We start from the raw sequence: 27,360 nt of genomic DNA, 5'->3' as shown, positions 1-27,360 counted from the left end.
AAAATCACAGCATTCCCAGATGCAGTAGGTTACAGGGGGAGAGATGAGAACTTTGCATTCAAGACTTGGCACCATTGCCACTGCTGAAGAGGAAAGAGCTTAATACTGGAGGACACCAAGGAGCTTGTTGTAAAGTCCAGTGACACAGTAGTAATTCCTCTTAAGCAGTTCTAAAAATATGAACTAGAAAGGGCATTCTTTATAGGCAGTTTGCATTCTGCTCTGAGGCTGAGTGGGAATGGCATGACGATTTGGCAAGAGTTCAGACTGTAATTAACAGGAGGTAACGGCAAGATCCTGGATATTGCAGAGCAAATCCACTATGCTTTCCCTTTTGTGTTACACTTTTGTGTTTCCCCTTGTGCTTACACTGCTGCAAGAGTGAGCAGTGGGCTCCTCGGTCAGAAGGGAACAGAAACAATGCAAACAGAGTGAGCCCTATCTCTTCCACTAATACATATTTCTCTTTAGTGCTCACGTGTTGTAAGGGGCCTAGGGTCAGGAGAAAACAGGCTTGAAAATATTTTAGTACTGAAAACACAGACTTCTCAAATATTTAGACAAAAGAGAACTGTTAGCAACTAAATGGGAAGCCCCTGTCTTATGGCACAGGACTACAAAAACACAGCTTGGTTTGCAAAGCAAAACAGCTGCTTTAAAGTGAAAGTCTGCATTTTTAAATCAAAATTAACTGAACAAACACACGCACAAAGTCAGATTCTATTTGTAAGATAAATTTTAAAAAAGGCCCAGTCATTGGAACCTTTCTGGTCTGCTAATCATAACTCAAATTTGTCTTAAAAACACCTATGGGTTTCTATCTTTGCACCTACTCCACACAGGAATGTTCTTCCAGAGTCTGTGTTTAGCAGGGAAGTGAAGTTCCTGCTAAAAAATATCACTACAGCAGTCAGATTCACTGAGGGACTGCTCACAGAGATGCCGAGAGAGAGGTACTTCCAGAGCCTGTTTCCAAAACTCCCTTTTTTCTACCAGTAAGGGAGAAAAGGCTAAGTAAGGCTAAGTAGAAGTTCCACACAGCACCTGCCCTTTGCTGCTGCAGTGGCAATAAGCAGACTTGCACACCCTAAGTGGGGGCCACAGGGACCTGAACCTTGTAAGGAAAGCTGAACTGTGTGCTTATTCTGTGCCTGGAAAGCTTCTGTCAAATTCTCATGGCTGCTGTTCCAGCTAGTGGAAGACAAAACTGGAAGGGACCTGGCATGCAGTGAACATTTGTTATCTGTGCACTTTCCTCCTACTGTTTGAAAATTGAACACGAGCAGCAGGAGACTCACGATGTTCATTGTGCAGCCAGGTTTAATTTTGGAGGCCAAGGGAAGAGGAAAAAAAAAAACCCAAACCATGGGTAAGCAGGTATAAGGACGCCCTGTTGTCATAAACATGAGAAGTCCTAAAAGCACCACAACAGCCTCCTCTTCCCCCCCTCTTCTGGCCCCCTCCATTGCTATCAAACGGGGATTTATGAGTATCCATGTGTTGAGATTCCTACAGTGTTTCCATCCCACCGCTTCTGATTTATAATATAATTAGCTGGGGCACTTTGGCTGTCCACTGCTGGAAAATGCAGAGGAAATCACACCAGTTAAATTAAGTCTACAGGTTACTAGGCACACATTTGTCTCAGGCTGGAGCAGGAACACCGCTAATACCAAGCTGAAGTCTTCGACTCTCAGGATATGTGCTCATGAGCACAGAGTTGTTCCATAGTTTGCAACTGGGTGGCTGATGACAAAGGGGTTTTCTGGATTTCAGCCATGAAACTATTTGCAGTTCTATTTGGCTAACACAAAGGTTTTTCAACATAGTACCTGCAGGCATCCAAGGCTCTCACAGACTCTTACTCTGCAGCTTATGGTCCAAATACATGATTGGAAAAGAGTTAGCGTGGCTTAATGATCTACTACTGCCCGTCAGCCGAGTCACAGTAACCCTCACAGCCTGCACCAAATGTGAAGTAAAATACTTTAGCGAAATCTACAGCAACAGTAGCGATTCAGGTGGTCGATGAGTGTGCAGAAGGTCAGCTAGCACAGCTCAACTGGTGAGAGGTAACCACACTTTTAGAGAATCAGGCAGCCTCAGGATGATCTTGGTTTAGAGCACGGGCTTACAGTCGCATGCTACAGCGGGAAAAAGGTCTAACATAAATGAACCCAAACACTGCCAAAACATTTCTTATCTAAAAAATAAATAAATTTAGTACTACTTTTTCAACGAGAATATGGTACTAGACTGAAATCTTCCTTTATCCCCAGGGCAAGTGCTGTCAGAGCAACAACAGAACAAGGTTTTTGGGGTGAATGTGATGGAGGAACCGACTCACGGTCTTGGCTGTACTGGCATGTTTCTCACAACCTTCCCATATTAGTCCAAGACCAGTGCAGAGCCACTGTTCAGCCTGACTGTGAATGCTGTTAGCGCTCACACAATGACATTTTAACCACAATGTCATCAGATCTGCACCAAGTATCAACAGACACCATGAAAGTAGTAGTTCTTGTTTAAGGATGATGCAATTTCACTGTCTGTTCCAGTCCTTACCTTTTCTTTCCTTAAGCACCCAAAAGGCAGTTAAAAGCAATCCCAAGGGTGTTTTTGTTCTTGTTCCTCAAATTTGGAATGTACTGCTTTTCTTTAAGAAATTTCATGTCAACAGCTCAGACAAGGTACTACTATATCATTAGGTAAACACAGGATAAAGTAAACCCACTGCATATGGATTCCAAGAAGGACAAGTCTCAAAACTGGATTTAGTTATTAACTTCAAATCACAGAACAAAACTGTTAAAAAGTGAATGAAACCTCTGTGGGTTCTCATTTTTAATGCTTTATAGCTTACAATATTAAAAAAAGAAAAAAAATGTTGGACACGCAAAGAAGCCAGACCCCTAGAAATGATTTCTAGATCCTGCAGACTGGGGCTAAACTGACTTGAGTTTTCATGGCTCAAGATAGCCCTGATGAACCGCACTCTTCTGCTCCCTCCACCACCCCTACGAAAAGCTCTTACCACAAGGGTTCGCAAGCAGAGGGTCCCTGCTGGAGCACGGGGGTCCAAAGCAGCCACAAGGTCCCATACTTTAATTTTCCTGGCAGTGAAAAAATAGACAAATACCACGGCTCTGTTAAAGAGAAAAGAGCAAGTGCTCACCGAAAAAAACCTCAACCTGTTAGTACAGCTTAGCTAATACACCAGTTCAAGGAAAATTACAGCAATCCTTCTGCTCTTGAGACCTGGTTCTTTCATTTCCCCTTTGTAAAGCTTATAGAGCTTAATGGGAGGAAAAAAATATGCTGTCATCAAAGTGAACCACCTAAAAAGCAGGTGGCAATAACTAACAGAAACATGTGGGAGTGCTGACACCTAGTCTGTAATGGCAAACGGCCCAGAAGACATAACTACAGATGGGAAAGACTGTTCGTACCAGTGGTTCAGCTTGAAGAGGTTTCAGGTTGAGTTGGTCAGATACTCTTACAAGCTAAAGAACTGGACCACACACATCAATCACACGGACTTATATTTCAACAGATGAAAAAAAGCTACACTTTGCAGCATGGTCCTGATTTACTGGCCATTGAAATCTCCTCTTGGTATGACAGACAAAGAGTCTGATATTTATAATTAAGATACAGCAAAGACTGTGAGACACTGAGACAGGGAGGAAGATACAAATTACTGACTGCACTGACAGCCTCACCCATCATATGCCCCGCTGACTATCCTCTTGTTATCAAAGCGAATGCATCTCACCAACTCTTCATGGCCTTCCAGTACTCGTAAACATGCCCCACACTCGATATCCCACAGCCTGGAAGAGAATTTTTGAATATCTGATCATTGCAACGAAAACATTTGGTCTTTGTTTGCAGTTAATGGAAACTTGTAAATAAAGACTATCATGAAACAACAAAGAAGAAACAAACTACATTCATCGCTCCTTTTCCGGCTGTTAAGCAAATGCATGCTTTTCAACATGACCCCGTTATGTTACAGTATCACATGGGAAATGAGTCAGAGATCCAAAAAATTTAAGACCAGTTGTATCCAGTATCTACCGCTCTAGTAACACAGGATATCTCCTGGTTATCTTCACAGTGAGTCTCATAACTTTATTTTACTGAAGTTGATTTTTCATAGAAGTATCCTGCCTTGATTTAAGACATTAAGAGAGGAGACTTACCAATCCCCCAGGAGCTTGTTCCAGTTGGTAAGATCACCTTTCACAGGGCACGCGCCCATTTCTTTGCCCCTACATGCCTACTTCTGATTTGGAGACTACCATCCGACAAATTAAGACATCAATACAGTGGTGAAAGGTACAAGAATTAACAAGCCCTTTTTATTTGTCATCTCTCCCACTGAAGGTATGTTTACGCTGTAATTTAGGCACCTTATGCATAAGCTAAAATGGGCACTCTGTGTTCATTATTTTGTAATGCATTTCTTCTTGCTCTCAACTAATTCCTGTGGCTCTCTGCTACTGTTTCTAATAATCCAGTATTTTTAAAAAGTTCTGGCATCAAAACCAGTACACAGTATCCCAGTAAAAGACCCAGCAATGTGTTATTCTCTCAACTGTAAATATCCCAAAGTTTTGGGCTTTGCGAAGGATTTTAGCATGGAGAATAAATTAAAAACCATTGATTTTTACACTTACACACTCCCTTGAAAAATACTTAAGAAACACTTCAAACAGTTATGATGTAAATCTATTTGCTTTCCATACTTTTGTCAGTTCTTCGACATGACTCCCAATTACCACAGATAAAGAAAGATTATTTGCCTATAAGAACTGAAATTCTTTGACATGTATTGTCTAGAGGTGTTCCACCTCTGGCCGAGACATGCTCTGCTCGTACAGAAATCTTTTAATAGCAGTATCTGCTGCAGCTCCCTGACACACAGCTGAAAGAAGGCAGTCACAAATGTTCTCAAATGATCATTCAATTAGCGTTCAGAATGACATGAACTTCCCAGCAGTGAGAAATATGGATGGTTCGTGGAATTTCTCTGGGTGACACGTCTTGAAGCAGCACAGCTGCTGAGGGGTCAGGTCACTTTTCCTTGAAAGACAGACAAAGAAGGAGATAAATTGTCCCCACATATTTTGCTCCTGAGGTCCCCCAGAGAATAATCCAGACCCAGTGGATGTGTGCCCAAGGTTGGTGGATAACAATCGCAGCTGTCCTGCCACGACAAGCTGCTCTCTCTTTGGACAACAGAGGAATGAACAGAACTCTTTTGTTACTGTAGAACTGGGAAAGGATATGTCTTATGCACACGTCTGAGGCCAAGGAGGAGCACAAGGTGATTCTTCGATCTGTGAAGTTGATCCTTCAGGAATCTGTGAAGATCCCAATAGTTTTCACGAGTACCAGCACACCAGCCAAGGTCAGAGCAAGCAACTCCATGGCAAAGGTCAGCCAAAGGCACTCTGGCTGGTCAGAGAGCCTTAAGTCTCTCAAGGACTGTAAACAGGACTGACAATGCCAGAAAAGAACTGGTGCAGAAAGGTCAGAAGAGCAATCTTGTGCCAGGAACTCTTGTGCCATGTGTTTCCATTCCTTGCCATCAATACTGAGACTGCCAGCAGCTCTGGGAGGCTGCAGCACACTAATTCAGGCCTGTATTTTCAGGTCCAGGTTTGAGGTTTTACTTGAATCTGAATGGGATTAGAAGAGATGCTCATCTTCCTAACCATATGGGGAATGGGCCTTGATGTATGAAAGGGATAACTCCTATGTAAGAGCAGAATCTCCTAGCAGAATTGGTGCCAAGGGTACCTCCCAGATTTGATAACCTTCTCAAATTTCTACTCCTTTGAGTAGTCAAAGGACCAAATAGTAAGAGACCCACTCTTAAGGCTTGAGAACTAACTAAAAAAAATTCACTACAAAGCATACTCAGTCAGAACCACTACCACTCTTCCTTCCTATAGCTTTGGGAGAACTTCTGGAAGTAGAGAGGTCTGCAATTCTCTCAGCCTTTAATTCACTTGAAGTCCTGGCAGAGCTGGAAGATGTACAGAAGGCAAGTGAGCCTGAATCCCCATCTCCTAGAGAGAATGCCGTTGTCTAAACAGTCCAGTATTAGATTCCCATGTGTGCACACACTGGAGGTTGAATACAAACATGCAAATCAACCACTCATTTTAAAATTAACCCAAGATTATGTATTCTGGTTCTATTTTCTTGCTCTAAGTTATCCCTTTTTCTCTTTTTTCTATACCATACTTGTCTGTAGCAATTAAGAACTTTGGCCCTAGAGGTTAAGATACTGAAGTGATTGGATTAAACTTCATGGACCAGTTTCCACCAGATGGAAATCGGCACAATGATAGCGATTCCCTGTGTAGCTGTGTCATCTTACACTGGTGAAATTTCTGGCCTAAACCAAAGCCTAAATAATTTTTGTACATAGAGTCTCCCTACAGAAAAAAGATACTGATTTCTCAGCTACTTCACATGTCCTTATGTTGGCAGTTGCAAAACTAGAAATCACAGTCACCTTTTGGAAAACAGTTTCCCTGCAACTGAGGAATGATGGACTTCAAATTCTGTATCAGGAGGCAGCCTCTACTAAAGGCCAACACACAACATCTGGCATTTTACAGTGGATTAAAATTAAACATACAAAGCACCAAGCCACCCACAATGACGACGTAGTAACCTGCCTTTTCTTAATCACCCTTCCACTGACTTGTGCCCTCTGCTAATGGCTGGGAGAAAACAACGTGACCAGGTAAGTCTTGTTCCTTGCCTACACAGCTGCCAAACTTGACTTCCATTAAGATTCATTGCCAACATTCCTGAAATTCTAGCACAATTTATCTGTCAACTAGGGATTTTGTCCCATGTAAGCATAAAAGTAACTGTATTCCTCTTTAGTGCTATCACTATCTTGACATTTATTTTTATTAGCATTGCAAGTCATATTTTAGATAGTTCCCTAACTGCTGTAATATCTAACTATTTCTTGCTTTAATTCTGAGACCAAATTTCATAGTACAATTGCAGAGGGTTATTTTTTTCTGTTTGAAGTGCAGGAGTTCTTACCATGTCTAAGTGGTGCTACTCTTAATGCAATGCCTGTAATACTTTTTCCCCTGATTAAGGGACAGAAATTCCAGCTCTCTTGGTCGTGCTCCCAGACAGCCCTATACTAAAATCTGGCAAAATGACCTGGTGGTGTCAACCGAAGGACCACCATTTTCCTACAGAATGCAAAGCAGCGAGAGACAGCGCTTTGCAAGCAAGTCCACAGGCAAACAGTAGCATAAATCATTCTCATTGAGGAGAAATTATTACTGATATGCAAAGAGAAGGATTTCTGCTCACAATGTCCAGCTTTCAAGTTTTACCGAAGGCAGACAATTATTTAAAGCAGTGACAGAGACAAAAGGGAGGTTGCTTTACTCCTGTTTGTGTGACAGAGCCATCTCCCTATGTCACATAAACTACTATTCCAGCTTGCTCCGTACACCCCGAGATTAGTGGAACATCCCTCTGCCAGCAGCTGCAGGATGGAGGGAGAAATCCTGGCTCACAATACCAGAAGGAGTTAAATCTCAGATTGCAACCAGGGCAGCTGGAGAAGTGCAAAAGGCAGCAAACTGAACTTCATGCTCTAAACCAGCTGTTCCAAACTTAACCAGGTGCCAAGTACCACAAGAAGAGTTTGGCGAGAGCCCAGGAGGATTTCTGCAGAGGATTAAATGCCTCTTACTGCAAATCTGACCCCTTTAACTAGACACATAGCCCAATTAAAATATCACAAGAGGACATCACAGAAAGTGGTACTTGCCAGCTCTTTCATACACCAGAATTGTCAGAGCAATGCAACTTGTTGGTTAGTATGGGACTCTTGAGATATAGGGGATGAAAGACAACACAGTAAAACAGGCTTCTAATATCTCTTTCCAGTAGTTCCCAATGTTCTATACCAAAGAAAGCATATTTCAAAGACGACAAGGGTACAGAGCACTTCAGTTGCCTAACCTCTGCACATCTCAGGGAATCACAGACAATGTGCTTGCACAGAACTCTGCAACGGGGAGTGTGTCTCTCACCTGATAGTATTATCTGAAGAGCCGCTCACTACTAGCCTGTCTCTGTACTGCAGACATGCAATGCCTCGTTTGTGGCCATTTAAGGTGCGCACAAATTCGCAGGTACTAGTGTTCCACACCTGTGACAGGAAGGGGGGGAGGGAACCACATAGAGAGAAAATTATTAAGAAGAGACTAACAAAAGCTGGTATGGTATGATATATAGGTGCATCCAGAATGCTCTTAATTGAAGATGCTATCATTAAGACTGGAAAAATTACCCCTCCGATGACTTGTGATTATAGTCTGCAACTGTTAGCAGCTTGGGTCACTGTACACAGAAGATTTTGCCACACCATATGAGAATTAGCTTCCAAAATCAGGCTTTAGCGCTCTCAGGCTACGATTTAGTCTACACAGGATCTCTATTTTCCTCTGTTCTAATGCTGCAGATTGGGATCGTAGCAGTAACACTTAAGGGACTTCTATCCGCTCACCTTCACTTTTGCCCCCATGCTGCCCTCTGACAACTGTTCGAATGGTCGAGTTGAAAAAGAACACAGAAAAAGAGGTCTTTTTTCAGCTGCATCTGTACCTGGATCTGATTTGCCATGCAGGTCTGTAAACAAGTTGTGCAAGCTCAACAGAGGAGGAACAAGTGGAAATGAGCAGCAGGAAGAACACTGCTTCTAAAGGAAGATATGTGTAATAACTGCCAAGGACCATCTTCCCTATCTGGTCACTGTTCTTGGTTATTAAATACCCCAGTGCTGCAAATAAAAAGCCTCTGAAACACCTCACCTTTATAGTTCTGTCACCTGATGCTGATACAATGTACTTGTCATCAAAGTCCACTACGTTGACGGCAGCTCGGTGCCCTACTAGCACCCTCCTCAGGGTGATGTCCGTTGGTGAAGCCATGTCCCACACAGCAATGGAACGGTCTTTGGAACATGTCACCATCATGCCGTTATTGAAGCGGAGGTGCAGTACTGCTTCGCAGTGGTGGATCAGTGTATTCAGCATCTCGCCTGCATTCACGTCCCACACTCTGCAGTTTCACATTGCAAACCAGAGAGAAGAGAGTTAAAAAACTGTACAGTGGATTTTCTGCAGACTGAGAGGGTTGGGGAGAGGTAATTGACTCTCTAGCAATATTAGAGGAGCAACCACCACAAATTATAGCTACATCTATTAAACAGTTCATTAAAAGATGTATTATATAGACCTGTTGATCATGCATACATTGAGACAGTCCAGCAGCCAAAAACCCTGCAATGCAGTTAACACCATAAAAATAACCCAGCCAGGAAAAAAGCGTTCTTTAATTAAGGGAATTTAGTGCTGAGGAAAGGTAGGAGATTGACGGCCTTAAAGATGGATGTTTCCTGGTTGTGTCAGCCTACCACACACTCCATTTCCAGTCAATGAGTACTTAATCATGTCCTGTGGAGAAGCAAGTTCAGTGACAGGTTTCATTTTTGACCTCTCTCACAGGACTGTCAACTCAAAGGATAAGCTATACAGAAGCAGAAGATAAGATAATGCTTCTCAAACAAATATGAGTAATTGCCACAAGTTGCACCACGAATTGCATTTACCCTGCTGTGCATTTGGTACGCAGCTACATTCCAGGAATGTGCTGAATACCCAAATTAAGACAGAGCATTTATGTCAATTTAATGTTATTGGAACCAACTGTTTCAGCTGGAAGATAATTTAAGATGAAAGTTAGACAAAGACTTCATACAGAACTTCTAGGATTTCAAATTAAGACTTTAAGCCTTAAAAACATTTCTTTTGGGCTATTCTGCTGGCAAACTTCTTTTACCCTCAATAAAGAGATTTCCTTCGTCACTGTCACACCTGTATCCCAGATACACTATATGAGAGCAGAAAATGGCTGTATCATCAGACACATCAGACACTGCAGAAGTTAAAACTTCCCTCTGCCAATACGGTGAGAACTAAGAAAAAGCAAGATGTGAGAAAGACTTCTAATGTCTTATTTTCTAACTTATGGAGGCTGAAGTGCATCAACTTATGCACTATAAATGAGAAAGAAAACTACATTCCAATTACAAAATGCAAAGGAGAAAAACCCACAGACTAAAGACCTGAGCCATTAACATATGAGCAGTTTGCAGACAGAGTTGCCAAACCGAACAGGAGCTGGAGACCTACTGACTTCTTTGGACAAGTGCATCCCTGAGATCTCAGAAGCATTAAGAGCCCATCTGTACTGTCTATTGGACGAAGCCCCTCTTCCTGAGGAGACCCAAGGATAAAAGCGATGCATCCTATGTGCCTCTGGGGTCTGCACAAACATTTATAGATACAGTGGGAAACAAAGTATTTCTGGGCGAGTAGCCAGTCTGCAATTTGGCCTGCCTGGCCTGATATGGAAGATGATAGTGCTTGTTACAGAAATCAGCCTCTCCTTTTGCAATCTGTTTAGCACAGTGCAGTTCCTACACCATCTCCAGGCAGGCGGTGTTGCGGAAATTCTGGATTCCTATTAATGATAGGACCCCAAAATCCAGCAGCACCACAAGACCACATGCATTGCATGTCAGGAACTAAATTTAATCGTTATTAGCTTAACAGTGGTAGTTTGCATGCAAGCACGGTGATAACCATGAGGAGCTTGCAGCCATAGGAACACATGATAATAGCTTCAGAAAAGGCCACCAACACAGCTTTTTGTTGTCTGTAACTTCACTGCATGGGTATTTGCTTGTACTCTGACAAGAAGAGAATATATAACAACATGGAGAAGACAGACTTGCTCCTCCACATCCAAGTTCATATTGCAATTCATCAACTCATATGTGCCTGTATTTACACTGCAGGTCTTGGACTCTCTGGGATCCTGTAGTATGTCTAGTGGACTTCACATCGGCACAACATGCACCACAAGTGCTGCCTTGAGGTGTCCAGCCTTTTGCTGGAGACTGGAAGGAAAGCAAGGTTAGAAAGATTGAATGAAAAGAAACATCATGCTGAAATTAAATTAAAAGCCACAGGAGATCTAGTCATACATATTTCGTTAAAATTGACAATGGATGACTAAACCTTCAAACTTGCTTTGAAAACTTCAACGAACTTTTAAAAAGTTATTCTCAGGGAGAGTTTAAAACATTCTCAGAGAGTGTCAAAACATGCAAAACCTTGGTGAAATGCCAGATGGCCTTCCTAAGTCATCTTGACCTTGGCTGGCCTTTGCTTAGGTTCTCATTTCTCCTTGACAGCCATTTGCATGGACATCTGATAAACAAGGACAGTACACTCCTGAACAAATATGCTGAACTACTTCATGGAACCGATTGAATAGCACATGTTTAAGAAAAGATAATTTCAGCAGCTTGCAAGGCTAAAACCTTAGAGGCAAACAGAAAGCTCCAAATCATGAGCACACACCTGACTGTTGAGTCCGAAGATCCAGTAATGATCACCCGTTCATCATACTGGAGGCACAGGACAGAACCCGTGTGTCCGGTGAGGATTCGCTTGCATTCCAATGTATTCTTATCCCAGATCTAAGATAGCAAACATTGAACACCAGGCAGCTCAGTAAGGTTTTCATCTTTCAGCACTGACTGGTTTGATTGGTCTGGTTTTTACTACAAAACATCATCTATGGTGCAGCTAGAACATCTTCAGTGCCACCTGTAGAGTCTTCTACAGGCTCTTTGGTCTAATACATTAACATCTTTGATATTACTGGCTTTACTATGAACATTGGTTTTACCCTTCTCATCAGGGTACAGGGCACAGTAATTACATAGCCCATAATTACTGATGGACAAAAACTCTCCAAGTGTTTGTAAGAAACCAGAGTCTCTCTTGCCAGATAAGAGAGGCATACATGCTGTCCAGGTGTGAGGTGAGGGAAGGAGAAGGCTAGGTTACTAACAAGAAATTGAGTCACTGAAATTAGGACACTATCATTTATGGCATAGACACTGCATGCCATTAGTATGCCATTTTTGAGCATTCTCACCTTAATAGTATTGTCTCGTAGGCCACTTACTATCTTCTGATCATCATACTGTAAACAATAAACTCCTTTGCTTGTCTCGCTTCGGCAGTGGATCCTCTGTAAACTGTGCCTTCCACACCGCCAGTTTGACTCTATTGTCTTGAGGAGAGACAGGAGACAAAAGTAAAAATAAAGCACAGAACTATCCCACCTTTTTTTGTTTGAGAAGACAGCAGATACTTTTCTTCACACTTTTTCCTGTAATCAGGCCCATACAATGATATAACTGCTTTCTAGAAGAAGTAACACACATAATAAAACCAATTAAATGGACAAAAGCCTGGAAAACATATTGTGGCTAAACTCATCTGTGTTATCTGGAATGGTGAGGGAATAGTGACCTAAAAGCTTTTTTCTGTCTCCAACCTTTAACTCCCTGCGACTCAACAACTAGACAACTGAAGAGAAAGCCTCAGCTGAGCTCTAGGGAAATGCTTGTACAAACTTGTCACAACAGTGTCTGAGCACTGCTTTTGCTATTAGGAAATTAGTAGAATAGGGCATTTTGCTCACACTAGACACAAGGCAACCATGCTCAGTTGCTTCTTGTTCCCCTGGGTCTTAGGATTGCAGCTTTTAGCAACGGACTTTCTCCCTGGCTCAGTTCCTGGTATCTCCCCGTAACATCTTATCTGCACTGAGTGGAGCAAAGTACTGTGGAACAGAGAAAATCAAGGTGGCACGGTGCTGCTGTGACATCTGATGTGCAAGGTGTACAGACTCCATCTGCAAACAGCTCACTGAACAATCCAACTCATCCTCTGTCTAAAGGAGCAGTGAAGCCTGGGACCTTATGTAACTATCCCAGATCTACAAACTCTGGACAAACACAGACTCATCAGATTTAACAATATACTTCATTAGAACAAAATAATCTCAGATTTTCAGCATCATGAATAAATCAGGGAGATTTAAAAAAAAACCCAACCACCAAAGCCACCATATCTGGAAGCTGTTTCTTACCTCTATGTCCTGTATAATTTTGGGGTAAAGTGCTCTGTAGAAGGAGTTGGGTGGTGCAGTCCCATCAGGAGGTTTATTTTTAAATAGATATTGTCCCCTGGAAGACAAAGAACACTCCCATTGAACACAATCATGTCTCAGCATTTTGGAGAATGGTCCTCCTGGCATTTTACAAATGGGTAACCACTGTTGGAAAGTACAGACAGACTCATATTCAAACTTAATTCCCTCAGTAAGATGGGGTGGTTCCTTGTTTGTTTGCCCTGCAACATGTCAGTGTTGCATTTTGACACTGAAATACTCATGAAAAATCTGTGCCTAGTCACTCAGGGAAGGGAAATGTATTATCTATTATGGACATGAGCCCATTCAACTCAATAGGAGGTGGGAATAGCTCATGCCTGCAATACACATAACCCATATCAGAGGCCACCTCTAAAACAAAGTGTTCAAAGAAAATGAAAGAAGCCAAGGAACCCTCAAACCCACTATGCATTCAAGGCTAGCTTTTATCTGCATTAGCAGGAACAGTATCAGTTTTGGTACATGGGCATTTTACTGCTACTACTGTATTTTGGTAAGCAACACTTCATCTGTGGTGTCTCCCTCATTTCAACACTGATTTGGAATACTCATATCCCAAGCTAGATTTTTGCTAGAAAAAAAATCTGTAAACGGTAATCACTACCTGCTGTGTAAAAAACTTTAATTCCTCATCCTGAAGTTAAGAAGCCACCAAACACGGTGTGGAAGCTAGTAAACCCCACCATGGGCGTACTAACTGCTGTTCTGCCTGGCAACATGCCTCACAAAATGGAGAGAGGCACAAACGCCTCCAAGTGTAATCCTGGCATCAGAGGCACAGAGTTTACACTGGGCCAGCTTTCCACTTCTCCCTCCCTTGCTCCATTACGGCATAATTAATTGTTCAATACTTCCTTGCGCATTTCTTTCTTGTCCTTTCCATACAGTATACATTGCAACTCATTTGAGAGACTGTACATTAGCTGCCCTGATGTACTTGAACTAGCAAAATCACAACAATGAACCAAATTTTTTAGGTTATAAGGTGGTATAGGACTATAGGACTGAACACACAAAATAACAAATGCTTAGGAAAAGAACTTGTGATAATTCTTCATATAAAGTACTTTAAGTACGACTTGAGAGAAAGTTGTTTTCCACTTTGGACAGAGCATTCATCTGAGTCTTCAAATACAGTGACCAGCAGCCACACACCTGATGAAGGGACATATGGACACAGGCAAACCACTAACTAGATGGTTGCCTATTTACTGTGATCCAGTCTGGAAGTGCATACAAGAAAATTAAAATTATTGGCCCAGGGAGATGAAAAATACTTTGGAGACACACAGAATACCTAGGAGACATCCTGGAACACTTGGGGTAGGGTCTACCACAATCTGCATACAAGTCTATGTGCTTGAAAACCTGTCTATTGTTTCCAACTTTACTAGCTGATCTAATACAAGGTCTTGGTGCTACCTATAAGCCCTGCCTTGCTGCATGTACAGTCAGCTGTTTACAGTTCAGCTAAAGGATTGCTTGGAATTTCCACGGCATCCCAGCGGCCACTGTGCTGTGGCTCTGGGATAAAAGGAACTATTGTTTGCAGGTTTTGATGACTGGCCAATTCAATCAAGTATTCAGATGGACACAATCGTGCCCAGATTTTGGGCTTCTGTTTCATTTTTCTCTAAATCTGTGTAACCCTTACTGCTCCCTGACAAGCTGCCAGTGAAGGCTACTGTGCTGTGGAACTGGGTGTTTCTGCTGTAAACCAGAAGCTGCAATGCTGAAATCAGGCAGCCCATGTGCAAAGTGAGGAGCTGTAAGCAAATAACTCCAGTCATCTATCATTCTGAACTGTCCAGTTAGTCACCTCCTTGTGCCATGCACAATGTTAGCACTGATTACAAGCTCTAAAGCTCTATATAGCAGAGATGTAATTACACTGGATGCTTCTTGTCTGCCTCTCTTAACCACCCCACCGTGCCTGCGGTATCTTCTAGAGCTAATCAGAGGGCAATCTGAAAGACTTGCTCCTGTTGTGTGTCAAAGCAACCTCCAGGACACAGTGCAAACCTGAAGAAGAGGTGCAGTAATAGGGTGTGACTGTCCTTTGAGATGAGAAGCAGGATTTTGCAACTGTTTTTTAGAAATGTCATGTGTCTGTTTGACTAGTAATTGATGCTAATGTTATTTCTAAAATCGGGAGGAAGCAACTTGAGAACTATCAGCTGTGACCTCTGACAAGACATAAAGAATAGGTAAAGTTCCACAGAACAGGGAAAAGACAAATGTAACTCTTGCATTTTAAAAAAAGGGAAGAAGGTCCACCAAGGAAATGGTGGACCATCCAACTCAACAGCTTAGCAGTTCTAGAGCGCACAATCAGATGAGTGCCTAGAAGATGACAAGGTGGCAAACAGCAGGCAACACTGATCAATCCAGAATACACCACGTCAGACTGACCTAGTTTCTTCTCATGGGCTATTCTCATAGAATCATTTAGGTTGGTAAAGACCTTTAAGATCATCAACTCCAACCGTTAACCTAACACTGCCATTCCACCACGAAACCATTTCCCTAAGCACCACATCTACCCATCTTTTAAATACCTCCAGGGATGGGGACTCGACTACTTCCCTGGGCAGCCTGTTCCAATGCCTGAAAATGCTCATGACTTAGCAAGAGAGGTACAACCTTGGAAGAGCTCAAGGGTGGACATACAAATGGCTGGAAAGCGCAGTTTACCGATAGCGCACTGTCAAACAGGATTGCAACTGGGATCTTGCATGGACTCTGTCCTAGATGTGTCATTATTGAGCATTTTCATTAATGACAAAGAATGGGGCAGGGAGTACTTTTATTACCTGGCCAATGATACTAAAGCTGGGAGAAGCTACAATCACTTTGAAGGACAAGATTAAGCTCATAATGCTCCTGACAAAATGGAGAAATACCAAACAATAAATAGAATCTAATCCAATAAGGACAAGTGCCAAGTTCACCACTGAGGAACAACATAAGCATGCAAGATGAAGAATAACGGCTAAGTAGAACTTCCACAGAAAGGGTAATTAATTTTGTAACAGTATTGTACCTCTGTTAAAAAAAAAAGCACGTTCTACTGGAAAGCATAAACCGGCGTGTCCTCCATATGGCATGCAAAACAATGCTTCCCACACCACCAAACTCTGGTGATGTAAGACACCCAGCTGATTACACTATCCTCCAAGAATGGAATAGAGTAATTAGGGAGGGTCTGAACAGGGAAAACTAAGAATGACAAGAGGACAAGACAACACAGGATTATGGTTGCTTAGCTCATCCAAAATGTAGGAAACATGATCATCTCCCAACATGGAAAAGATTACTGTAAAAAAAGAGAATGAGAAACTGTCCTGTGTGTCTGTGTAGGGTAAATATAACATGCCGAATGGTAGCTAGGAAGACAGCCTAGATTTTAGGAAAATCTTTCTAAGTTAGTGAAATAGTAGAATTCCTTGTCCAGGCAAGGCCTGGGGAATCTCCATCAGTGAAGGCTTTTAAGAACAAGTTAGACAAACGTCTGGGGTGACTTAAGAGAAACCTGGCTCTGCCTTTGGGAAATAGGAGGGACTAAATAACCTCTCAAGGTCATCTTCAGATTTAGTGTGACCTCAACAATACAGAGCAAAAATAGAAGTCCTGGAGAGAACAAGGCACTAAAAGGAATGCAAAAGTTACCACTGCCATGTCTGTGTTTATTTTATACTCTTTATAAACATTACACTACTGGAAGCAGATCAAAATAGTATTTATTTTTAAAGGATGTTTCATAATCCTGATTTACTCGCCTTTACTTCCTGAGACAAACAGTATAACAAAATTAACCATAAACCAGGAGTCTTTGTTTGCAACTCTGTATCTTTTTCTTTTTAATAGCAACCAAAATGCCTGAGCTGTCACTTTTATCTTGTTTATGAAATATTCATACCCAGCTTCCTTTCTGCCAACATCCTAGGGACACCCTTGGAAAAGAAAATTATGTATTAAAGGACGTACCCCTGAGAGGGAAAGTTCTAATGAAATGTTAACAGAGCAGCTTCAAACTTGAGTGAGACCCACACTGTAGTAAGGCTATTCCAGATGATTATTAACTAATCTATCTGCATTTCTAAAGTCCCCTATTCTCCGTGGTACCTACCCTCAGCTTCCAGTTTGAAAATTAAACAGATATCTAATAGTGAAAATCTGCTGAGGAAAACAAACAGACCTATCAGGAAACAACTAATTCATAGCACATGCTGCCCCACTGCCACCCCTAAAAAAGCTCTTCTGCTCTGAACTGCTGACTAGTTTAGTGTTCCCCTGGGGCATACACAGCTTCTTAATTTGAACCGAATGACAGCTGGGCGTAAAAATCTCAGTCTGTGTATCTCACTTGTCACAGTGGGATAAAAGCATGATCATCAGATGAGGAAGGTGAGGAAAAAACCCCCACATTGCCTGCATAGCCAAATGATGCCCTAACTCCCCAATCCCCGAATTTTGATTTAAGCAACTGTCAGGTTTGGAACCAACATGAAGTTTCAGGGTGCTAAATAACCCTCTTCAAACACGGTTTGAAACACACAGCACCCACTGTCTTGAATGGGGGCAAAAGAGGTGAAGATGCAGTTTCCTCACCATCCTCTCCTCTCTGACAACCCCCTCCACAGGGAGTCTGTCCTGACCATTCTCTCGATGAGCTTCTTCCACAGCATGCCGTCCGATGTCACCCGGTACCACTCCTTGCACACCAGCTCAGCAGCACACAACGATTTGGCATCCAGATATGACAGAATGTTCTCAGCAATGTGATCCAATCCCCGAGCTAGGGGAGAAAAATAAACAAACCACAAGCCAAAAAATTATTTGCTGGGGAGACACAGAGTTTAAAACAACTCCCCATGCTAGTACCGAGATACCCTCTCTTTCCATCTCCTCTTCTGCATGCAGAGCTGGACCAAACGCACGAGAGCATTTGCGGCTAAGTTCAGGAGTGAACAGCGTTCTCCAACTTCCTTTGGATATAACACAACAAGTCATTAAAAATAATAAAGAATCCAAGAAGTCATTCCAATCTATTTCGATGGGTTTTAGCACTAGGGGGATATTCTATGGATGGCATTTCCAACTCAGCGACGCAGCCCCCAAAATCTCTCTATATTAGGACCATTTCTCATCTCACTGCTACAGCTGTTCTCATGTTCCAACGGCTCAAAAGCTGTTTTTGCTAAAGCAGTAGCTTTTAAACGTAATGAAGAAAAAAATATATATTCCCAATGTGTGCCCTGAAGGGTAGTGGTACCTTTAGACATGGGGGAGGGAAAGATATGCAGATGCACAAGGAAGTCGAGAGGGAAGGAGAAGCTGTGTAAGGAGAAAGTGAAGCAGGTTTGCTAGTTTCATTTGTTTTAGCAGGTAGAGGAAAAACATGCACCAAAATGGTATAATTTGCAAATATTTTCCAGTGTAAATACCAGGACTGGCTTTGTTTCAACATGGCTGGAGTGAAATGTAAAGCAATTGCCTGGTTAGCACCAAGCAGCCCGATGTAACATCTGCGTAGCTGGGGGCCAGGGAAGGTTATGCTACGTTTCTTAACTGTATGGATGCATTCAGTAAAAATGTGCCCTTACGCACTCAAATTTAATCACCAGCAAGACTTCAGGAAAATAAGATACCTTTTAAATGAGACATTGCATAAATACAGCTTCTCTTTGAGGCCGTTTAATTCACAAGTGAGACACACCATCAAGAGATTATCTCACTTCACAGGTCGAATTTCAGAGGCTTTGTGAAAGTTGTAGTTTAGACCCGATCATCCCTCAGGCATCATGTTCAGACCAACCAAAAAGAAGCATGGCAGATTGGCATTACATGCATCTTCCCTCTGGTTCACATTTGGGACGGAGTTAAATATGTCTTTTCTTGCTTTGTGCAGTTTTACAGTCACATGTCCGCACTTCTGCAAACCCAAATTGGGGCCAATCAGCTGATTCTGATTACAGTTCATGAGATACCAAAGGCCCAACCTTTGTTTTTGTTAAATGAAAGATCTCAAAATTATCTCCCCATGCATGAAAATGAGAAAAAATCGGCATGCGTCCTTTCGCTCCTTTCAAATATCCTAAATTTGTAATACACTTTGGGTAACACATTCTGCCCAGCGTTTTATGCTTCCATTCACACGAAGAAAAAGCACGTGAATGTTACCATGCACAACCAGAGAGTACAGAAAGAGGTCTGACATTTCTTATCTTTATAGATGCAAAATTAGGTGTCAACCTGCAAAATAAAAGCATCAGCAGCCTTTACTATGTGTTTAATCTGAAAAGATATATACAGCCACTATATAAAATTCTTTTAAAAAAGAAAAAAAAAAGTGTTTGTAAATTTACATTGACTCCACAGCAATTCGTGGAAAGAGAGATACAATGTTTTAGTGAACATGAACTGGAATTTGCAGGAATTCTGCAATTTGGTAAGGGCAGACATGGGCATTGGGTCCCCCTGCTTCCCCACCCTGACACCTGCAGCCCTGAGCATTCTCCACTGGGTGCAAATGGTGTATTTGCTTTTCCAGTCTGTGGTGCTTCCAACGGGCCCATGGACATTTACAGACCCACCAAGACACTTAGAAATGCCTGCCTGTGTTGTATCCATGCTGGTGGCTTCATGTCAGCAGTGTCACAGGAAGAAATTATTTTATACGGGGAACAATCGGTGGCTTTAGGAAGCAGGGCTACACTGCATAAACTGGGCACAGTAATCTTCACCCACCAGCCTGCCTCTGACCCACCTGCCCTTTCTGGATCATCAGTAGCTGGACTTTAGATCTTGCTGGCGTAACTGAGGTGGTGTAACTACTTCCATGACCGTAAGTCATCCTTTGCCATTGATCCTACTAGACCCTTCGCAGAGAAGGAATACTAATGGTTTGGCCTCTCCTTCTCATATTCACGATAAGTGGATGGGCAGAGCTATTTTGGCCTGCCTGCAAACTCAATGTTATTATTTTGTTTCTTAAGAACGGCACAACTCCTGAGACATATATCTAACAAAGCATCGCTTCCTTAAAAAAGGACAAATCTCTGCTCACAAAAGTTTTTGCTAAATTGATGTGAAACACGATTAGCCCTTCAGCCCTCCATACCAACAAGAATGTTTCAGTTATTTCACACATGAAACCCTTATAAAAATGACATTCCTCGTAAAAAATGTTAAACAGCTTGGAAATGCTAAGCAGAGGCCTTATTTTTCAGAAACAGAACAACTTTTGTTAAGTACACAGTTAAGCTGTATTTTTCAAACAACCTTAATTCTGTTCCAACTACTGGGAAAATAATCGGAGCCAATTCTAGTCTATATTAGTAAAATGTGCTCATGATGTGAAACTACCTTTAATTCGGGTCATTCTTGGGGACAGTGCTAGGAGGACAGAGATAAGATGCCTCATGATTTTGAAGTAGCTTTATTGTTTTATTTACTCGAGGGGGAGAGCAGGAGAGAGAATGGAGGAGTAAAAATGAAACCAGAATACTGAACACTTAAGAATTTCAGAAAGCTAAAAAATACTTAAAAGAGTTGAGGTTTTTTTATTATGTGACTTAATTTAAAATTTTAGGTTCATCGCCCTTTCCTAAGCAGTTTCTTACCTTCCCCTTTCCCATTCCGCTCATTAGAAACCTGCCTATACCCAGGACATCCTGCACAGACTGAAGAGTCTGCGCCAGTGTAATTCCTTGCCATTAATTTTCTCCCTTAGAGCTATATTCGCTAGGACATTAGCACTTTGAAAATATGCAAATTGATGCACATACATTATTTAAGCACACAGTTCCTACAGCTATTCAAATACTCACATATTAGCTGCCTGATTCCTATCTGTTCTGCGTTCTGAGATAGTAAAATTAGCTGCTTCCTGGGTAACCATGAAAAGGCCACTAACAAATATGGTATGGCTAGGAAATTTTGAATGCGTCTGAGCATATTCATAACATTTGCCCAAAATTTTCAGAAAAAAAGCCTGTAGGACGAAATTAAGCAAGTGCAAATGAGATGTGTTGGCTTGTTCTGATGGAGTTTTGCAGAGAAAGGCCTGCAAAAATTGTGTATGTAACTATATGTACACTTCCACTTTAAAGGGGTAAACCAATGCACTTTCAAAATACTCTCTATTTTTCTAAAACAGAACAGCTCCACAAGTTATAATGCTGCTCTAAGTACATGAGATTATTGCCATTGGACTATTAAAAACTAACATAAAGCAGGTACTTAGCATAACTAAGATTATTTTTTTTTTTTAATACTACAACAGCCATTTGATTACTGGGCACAATGAGCTTAAAAATCCAGTGAGTCTATGTATTTAACTTTGTAGCAGAACTCCTACAGTGCCTTTATGATTTATACAATTCACAGTTAAACATGCTTTTTTTCCTATCTATTAACCCTAGAACTTAAATTTCACGTTGAGAAATCCCTTCCAAAGGATGATCAAATGACTGGATTGAACAAATTGTCGGAGTTCAGCAGTTCTCCAAAGGGATTCACAGAACAAGCTTTTTGCAAGACACTCCTCCCTTCAACCAGCTATTTAGAGACAGCACCTGTAGTGCTTCTTGCTCAAGTCCATCTCAAACTAAGGACCTATGCCATGGGAATACTAATCTGTTAACTATCTATCTATCTATCTACAGAGGTAAGATTTAATGGTCTGAAAAAAAGACCAGAGAGCCAGGAATTTTTATCTCGTTCTGAAACTCAATTGCTGTATCTATTTTATCTCCCACTGCCTCAGTTTTCCCATCTGTAAGACAGGGCCAATACAAAACTGCCCAGACACTACTTTATGTGTGCATTCTGTGAGATACACCCAATGCCACATCTGAGAGCAGCTGGGATAATATTCTCAATGGAAAGCACTACAGAGGTAAAAAAAAATGTAACATTTCCATCCTTTTCTCTTACGTCTTCCATTTTCTATTAGCAATAAACACATAATCAAAGCGATGGCTTCAGGAAGGTATTTTACTAGGAAAGAGAGACAAAAAAATCTAAGTAAGAAAAGGGAAAACCTCAGCTGAGCAACCAGAAAGAGTAGTAGTTTTCATTTTAAAAATTTTCCTTATTCATGCATCGTTGTGGGCTTTATGAGTACAACTACCTGCCCCTTGGCTTGCGATGACTATCCTTACAATACATATCTGAGCGATCATTTACTCCAAGCCAAACCATGGTGGTGGTATTAGATCACGCCTTGTAGGAATACAAAATAAAATATTACTATATTTCATACCGGTACAGAGCTTTTCGTTCAAAAGCTATCATCTGTTTTGCAAACTGACCCTAGAAGAGACCTCTCCAGCAGGGTAGGCCAGAGGGGAATAGTTTTCTGAAAGAAAAGACACAGGAGCAAGCTCTCTCTTGCCTGCAGAAATACCTGGCAGTGCAGTGATGAAGTCCCGCTGTAACATGGGTTTGAGGTATGAGTTTATATGTCCATGCTGGTAGTGACACATCTGGGAGATGAGGTGCTCCACAAACTCCACCTGGTCAGACTCGGACCACTGTTCAAAATACTTGACGCAGAGTTCCTTCTCTTTCTCATAGCTTGCGGACAGTTTTCTTTGCTTGGGCACAATCATACTGGAAGTGCCATTGGCAAGTTTCGTCTGGAAACAGGAAGGAGAGAAACAACCCAAATCACACGTATGAAAAGAAGCTCAAGTGGACTTATGATTTTTGGAGGGAAAAAAGCAGAAGGAAGAAAGCACTCTGATGCACGAGGTTGGCCAAGGCCCTGTATCCCATTTGGTGCTGTCAGTGGGAGCGCAGCCACCGCGAGCTGTAACCCCCGCAGGACAACGCGCCAGCTCATGTTGGAGCTGCACACAAAGGACTCTGGATAGATGGGAAACCTTGAGTGGCAATTTAACATAAAACACCATCTTGCAAACAGTAAAATGCATTTGGATTCCTAATCTACAGTTACCAGTTACTTCAACGCACCAACAGAAAACTGCATTTGTATTTTGTTTTTTTTTTTTCCTAAAGAATGGACTGCTGCTAATTTTCATAGGGAATGCATTAAATAGATAAGAAAAAAAAAATGACAGTACTTCTTTTGAGTATAAAATTATACCTTGAGAGCAAAGCCAGCTAAAACACACCCTCCTATTTGGTACATCTTTCACAGAATAAAAGACTTTCAACTTTCTGAGTGCTGTTAATATGTTGTCAGAGGAGTCAGCTCAGAGAAGAGTCTCAGGGACAAAACACTGACATTTCAATTTACTACTTGATAGCAAGATATAATTTCTGCTTTCTAAACAATTTAACTGGAAGAAAAGTGCAGACTTTGCATTGCAAGGATATCCTTTGTCCAAGGCAGAATAACTGTTTGCTGGGAAATTATTTTTTCCCATACTGGTCAAATAGTTTGCATCAAATACTGAAAATGTGATTTTCTCTCTTTCATTGCAATGGTTTAACACCAGACAGCATTATAGTAACAGTGTTTTTATTTACAAAATACATTGAGAGTTCTCTATTAATTATCAATAATTAGAAACAAATTACCGATACCAGAATGTATAAAACATTTAGGTAGGGATGCCATATTTCCGTTCTATGATGATAATTCCAGGCATCAACCTCACCAGAAAGACTTTATTAACCTCAAGGGAAAAAACAAGTACCTAAATCTCTCTGCAAAGGTATCTAATGATCTAAAAGAAATGCATAGGTTAACTGACTTTACAGGAAAAGAAAAAACAGCAAAAAAGCCTTGTTTGCAGCAAGTGCCAAAACAGCGGATTATTTAGAGACCACAAACTCTAGTTACCAAAAATGGGGTTAGAATGCAGGAATTCTTCATTTCTCCGGAGTAAGCAATTTGTGTATTTCAATACCCCACAACCCCGACAGCAATCCTGACTCTGAAACACCAAAAGCCTCATATTTTGAAAATCTGCTTAACTAATCACCATTTACATTTCATTTGCTAAAGAAAATCCACCTAAATACTCTCTTCAGCACTTCTAGCAGAACTGGACGAGTATAGAAAAAGACAGTAATTAGCTGTCATTTTTAACAAGCAGTGTCTTCTATTTCTGAATTATGGTTGGCCTTAAGTTTCCTTGAGAACACAGAACACAGAGATCACATCATCAGTGCTCAACTCTGCAGCTCAACATTTTCAACCTTACTTTTATCCCCACTCCTCCCTGCAAATTTCTGTGTGTGTCCAGCAAGACCATACCAGACGGGCTATGATTGAGCCCCGCGTTCATTTGGCCATCACCTGGACAGCACTGACTGCAGGTGGGCCGCAGATCCAGTTATTGGGCAGAAGGAAAGACATACTACTCTCTCTTGGGTCAACTTTTTATACAGAGAAATCTCTAAAGGGACTGTGTGCATGTAGTCCTAGGTGCGAAAGGCTGGAGTTATTCTAACAAATCCCACAGTAGGGAACAGCCTGGCAAAAAATTACCAATGGACGGGACTGAACATTGGTCTTGAGGGATTCTGGTCATTTTTGCTGTGGTTAAGCTGCCTGCAAAACAGACATCCTTGTAAAAATGTTGGATTAAGACAGCAGAGAGGTGTTGTATTCTACAAGCTTGATCTCATTTCATTTCTCATTTCGTTTGCTATGCAGTCAATCTCACAACAGGCTGTCTTTACAAAGCATTTTTTAAAAACTTACACTTCTGCCTTCTAATTTGAGAGACTGCAAAGTCTGACTAATATGCTGAGCTGGAGCTGACGTGCAAAGACCACAGAAGGGGCAACTCCTTTCACAGGGTGCACCATGTTCCAGCCCTTCCTTGCTTCCTGAGCACCCTTCTCCCAGCAGCCTTCAGTCCCCCAGTTACCTCTAAAACATCAGTTTGGGGTACCAAAGAGAAGCTGCAACATCTGCAAAAACAAGTAACAGCTTATGTGTGTACAAACAGATGGCTTAGATGGGACAAAACAAACCATTTTGCCTGGATCCCAAGTGAATACAGGCCTCTTGAGTGGGAATAATGAGTAAATGAAAAAGTCCATTGACCAACATTTGTAACAGCTCTGGAAGTCAAACTCTAGGTTTATATAGTGGATCTGCTAAGAAAAGCACTGTACACGTTCCAGTGTTTGTGTCCAAATTAGTGGACGAGGAATACTACATGTTTTAGGTTCACGTGCACACTTGGGCCACATTCTGACTGTGTCAGCTTGAGACCTGGTTCACACCCTTGCCTGCTCTGGTTTCCCATCAAAGGGAGCGAGGACAAGCCCAGAGGTAGCCATGGTGTGCCCAGCAGGTCCTGTGGTCTGTGCAAGCTGGGGACCAGGAGGACAGAACAGACCACGAACGCACCACTTCTGCAGAGGGGACACAGACAAACTCACAGGGCTCACAATCACTCAATCGCAATACGTTCTCACAGGCCTCCCCTGGACTGTCTGTAGCTACAGTTTAGAACAAAATTCCCGAATTTCAATTTGAAGATTCCTGAAAATCCACTGGCAGTTCAGTGAGAAAGGCCTGTTATTAAAAAAAGCCAACAACAAAACAACAACATCCACCATCTGTATTATTAAAGTGTTGGGGCAGGGTGGTTACTATCAGTAAGAGAATCGATTTGCTTCCTCAGACACCCTGATGACTCAACCATTCTGACCAACTGCCTCAAGTTCATGACAAAACATCTCAGAACAATATCAGCAACTATTTCCTGGAGCACACAATCACCTACAGCCTTTTCCCTCTCCTGGTACAATAAACAGGCCTCACCTGAAAAAGAACGAACTTGCCATCCATACTGCTAGGGTAAATATCCGTCCAAATGCTCTGCATGCAGTTATGCTTTTTGTAAGTGGCAAAGAAGAATAAGCGCTGGTAGTCTGTCACCTGGGAGGAAGTTTGGGTATAACAGAGTAAACTACTAACTCGGAACAGATAAAGCTTTCCTGACTCCCCTTTAACAAACCCCTGTAAGTGAGGGCTGAAAGGTGCCCAAACTGGCTTCCAGGCACAACAACTCATCTGCAGGACGGCAGAGATGTCCTCCTACAACGGTGTGCCTGAGCTAGGGAGCCGTGCCAGGAAACCCAGGGGACTGAGTGCCTCAGGTTGGTACTAGCTCAGGGATCTACGTACTATGCTCCATTGCAGCCCATAATTACAAGACCATTTCTCCAAATGGCTACATTTAACACAAAGCACATTTGTATGCCCAGTGAAGTAGAAGAGGACTAATATATGAAAGGACTTTAATCTAAATAATGGCTTGCAACTATGAGAAGGCGCAATATTTCAACACAGATAAATAAAGCCTGGATAAATCTACCGCTCTGCATATAAAGCAAAAGAGCCATGGTGTATCACAGCTATAACCCACGTATGACAACCAAGATTACTTTTGGTTTTGTTCAGTACAGGAGACCGAGGAACCTCCTAAAGCATAGAAAAACCAAATATAGGCATGGTTCTCTGATTTTAGTATCAGTACAGTGTTTCCCTACCCATGAGTGGTCATAGCTTTTATATATTTTTTTTAAAAACCCCACCGTGTCCTCTAATCATTGCAGAGGGCTTTGTTAAGGCACTTTCCACAGGGTGGATGAATTCAGATTATATGTTTCTTAATGTAAGAAGACATCTCTTCAAGTCAAAGAAAAAGAAAAATTCTCCTAGAATACCGAGAATGGTTATTAAGATCCCAGCAAAGTCCAGGACCTTCTGAACCTTCAAGACATCTTCATGCTGGAGCTCTGGAATGACTGAGAGCTTAGACTGCCACTGCAAATTTCTCAGAGTTTCCCTCTAGACAAAAGGAAGGGACTTCCCTTAGAATCATAGAATCATTTAGGTTGGAAAAGACCTGTAAGATCATCGAGTCCAACCATTAACCTAACACTGCTATCCCACCACTAATCCATGTCACGTTCCAGTACCGCCAGTCGTACTGGGCTTCTCCCTTCCTCCCTGGACTCCCTGGGAATGCAGGCTCTGAAGCAGGGAGATGTCTTCTACTGCTTATCTGCAACCGCAGCGTTTCACCTCCAACTGCTTGCACCACCAGTCGTGGTTAAGTCACTGATCTAGACAGAGCCACCTTAACAGGAATTTTGGATGGGTCTTAGTGAAGGGGAGGAAAAAAGAGGACATAATGTTTAATTATAAGAAATGATTGAAATAGGCACAGACATACCCCGGGTGCCTCTGCACTGCAG

At 41.8% G+C, this 27,360-nt stretch overlaps 1 protein-coding gene across 11 annotated transcripts in view; it reads right to left on the bottom strand.

Annotated features, from left to right (window-relative positions):
* Positions 1-27,360, bottom strand: part of BTRC (beta-transducin repeat containing E3 ubiquitin protein ligase) — a 130,219-nt gene that overhangs the window by 7,960 nt on the left and 94,899 nt on the right. For 9 of the 11 annotated variants that reach the window (XM_035893664.1, XM_035893665.1, XM_035893668.1 and 6 more), the window contains 9 exons: positions 22,574-22,805; positions 17,773-17,959; positions 13,078-13,174; positions 12,076-12,213; positions 11,493-11,611; positions 8,874-9,123; positions 8,094-8,212; positions 3,723-3,833; positions 3,035-3,113 (listed from right to left, as the gene is read on the bottom strand). In XM_035893664.1, the coding sequence (XP_035749557.1) occupies positions 3,035-3,113; positions 3,723-3,833; positions 8,094-8,212; positions 8,874-9,123; positions 11,493-11,611; positions 12,076-12,213; positions 13,078-13,174; positions 17,773-17,959; positions 22,574-22,805 (1,332 nt within the window). Of the gene's footprint in view, positions 1-3,034; positions 3,114-3,722; positions 3,834-8,093; positions 8,213-8,873; positions 9,124-11,492; positions 11,612-12,075; positions 12,214-13,077; positions 13,175-17,772; positions 17,960-22,573; positions 22,806-25,533; positions 25,568-25,918; positions 25,974-27,360 lie in introns of those variants that run through there. The other 2 variants (XM_035893673.1, XM_035893675.1) reach the window with 2 other exon arrangements.

This window comes from Egretta garzetta, unplaced genomic scaffold (assembly GCF_000687185.1).
Source record: "Egretta garzetta isolate BGI_Z169 unplaced genomic scaffold, ASM68718v1 scaffold135, whole genome shotgun sequence".
Lineage (NCBI taxonomy): Eukaryota > Metazoa > Chordata > Aves > Pelecaniformes > Ardeidae > Egretta > Egretta garzetta.
Note: the sequence above shows the minus strand (reverse complement) of the source record. Positions and strands in the feature narration are given on the sequence as shown.